Here is a 1,500-nt window from a genome sequence, read left to right on the forward strand (position 1 = left end):
TTCTACTCACCTCTTTCACGAGTCTTCTCCAGTTTGACCAACCAATTTCGACTTTCAAGTCAATCTCTCACATCCTCTCAAGCGTCACGTTGGACTTCCTCGAAGTTAGTCGTAGAGGTACTTCCTTCCAACTAGGGTTATCCTCGAGAACAGACTTCTCTGCTACACGACCAATTCAGTGGACGAATCAATCACCCCTACGCGATACCCTGTGATCAATTATACTCATTCACTTGACGACACACAATGTCAAGATCGAGATACACAGAAAGGGTCGCCTCGCCTCTCGGATCCAACCCCAAGACCACCCCAGCTAGTCCAGCACCCACACCGGCACCTAGGGGTAGGATCCGTCCTCCAGTCTCTACCCCTTCTCCTCTTTCGTCTTCAGTTAAGACTCCCCTCACCAACTCTAGTGCAAACTCCGTCCCTATCAAACCCTCTGTCAACCTCTCCAACCCTGCCAAGTATGCCCCTCCTACCCCCTCAACACCTCAAGTCCAACCCCTGAAGACTCCACCTCCACGAACCTCTTCCAACGTTCGTTCCATTCCCATCAAGAATGACCCCTTCATCCCTGCTCCTACACCTCCAATGGTTTACAACTCGACGCCCTTTTCACAACCCGAGGTAAACTTCAACAACTCCAATGCCGAGGCGGACCCGAGCAATATCCCTCCTCCCATCAAGACTGAAGATAACCTTCACCGAGAATCCACCGCTAGCTTCTCCGGCATTGGAGGTATTTTGACCCAATCCTATGATAGTGATTCCGACTCCGAGATGGAAACCCTCACTACTACCTCTCCAAAACCCAGAGAGGCAAGAGTAAAGAGTATGCGAGCGGAAGCTGAACGAGTAGGAAATATCAGGAGTGTAGAGGGAGAATTAGGCTTGACTTCCATCCCCAATACTCCGCAGAAGACTTCCTTCTCTCGACCCACACCAACCTCTACCCAAGTCACTTCTGCCTCTCGTCAGAAACAATCGGATGGGATGACCGAACAGAGACCAAAGTCTATACTCAAAGGTGGGCTCGGACAGAGGAACCAAGCGATGTCAGAAAGGACCACTCAAAGACCTCCTACGATTGTACATTTTCCTGAACCTGCTATGACGGGAAGAATCCGAGATGGTCCTATCGGTTTGGGTTCGAATGGTGTAGGGTTGGAAAGACCTAGACCTACCTTGGTTATTCCTCAAACTCCTAATGCTCAAACTCAACAACGTCTCGATGAAGGACAATCCCCTTTTTCGCCTCACGATCGAACGGTCGATCATAATACAACTCATTCAGGAGGTTATCCAAGTCCTATTTCACCTCAACCAGATAATCAAATCTTACAACCTCCCGCTCAACTTCATCAAAACCAATATTACCCACCTCACTCTCCCCAATTGCATGGTTCACATGGATTTGTCAATTTACCACCACCGGCAAGTCCTATCTCACCATTCCTCGCTGCACCGAGGTATAGTCAAAGTCGATCTCCTCATTCC

General features: G+C 49.3%; 1 protein-coding gene across 1 annotated transcript in view; it reads left to right on the forward strand.

Moving 5' to 3' along the window:
* Window positions 1-246: 246 nt before the first annotated feature.
* TREMEDRAFT_63274 (uncharacterized protein) overlaps window positions 247-1,500 on the forward strand; it is a gene marked incomplete at both ends in the record, with an annotated part of 2,235 nt that continues 981 nt past the window's right edge. The window contains one exon of the mRNA XM_007005434.1: window positions 247-1,472. Coding sequence (XP_007005496.1) covers window positions 247-1,472 — 1,226 coding nt within the window. The remainder of the gene's footprint in view (window positions 1,473-1,500) is intronic.

This window comes from Tremella mesenterica, assembly GCF_000271645.1.
Source record: "Tremella mesenterica DSM 1558 unplaced genomic scaffold TREMEscaffold_7, whole genome shotgun sequence".
NCBI lineage: Eukaryota > Fungi > Basidiomycota > Tremellomycetes > Tremellales > Tremellaceae > Tremella > Tremella mesenterica.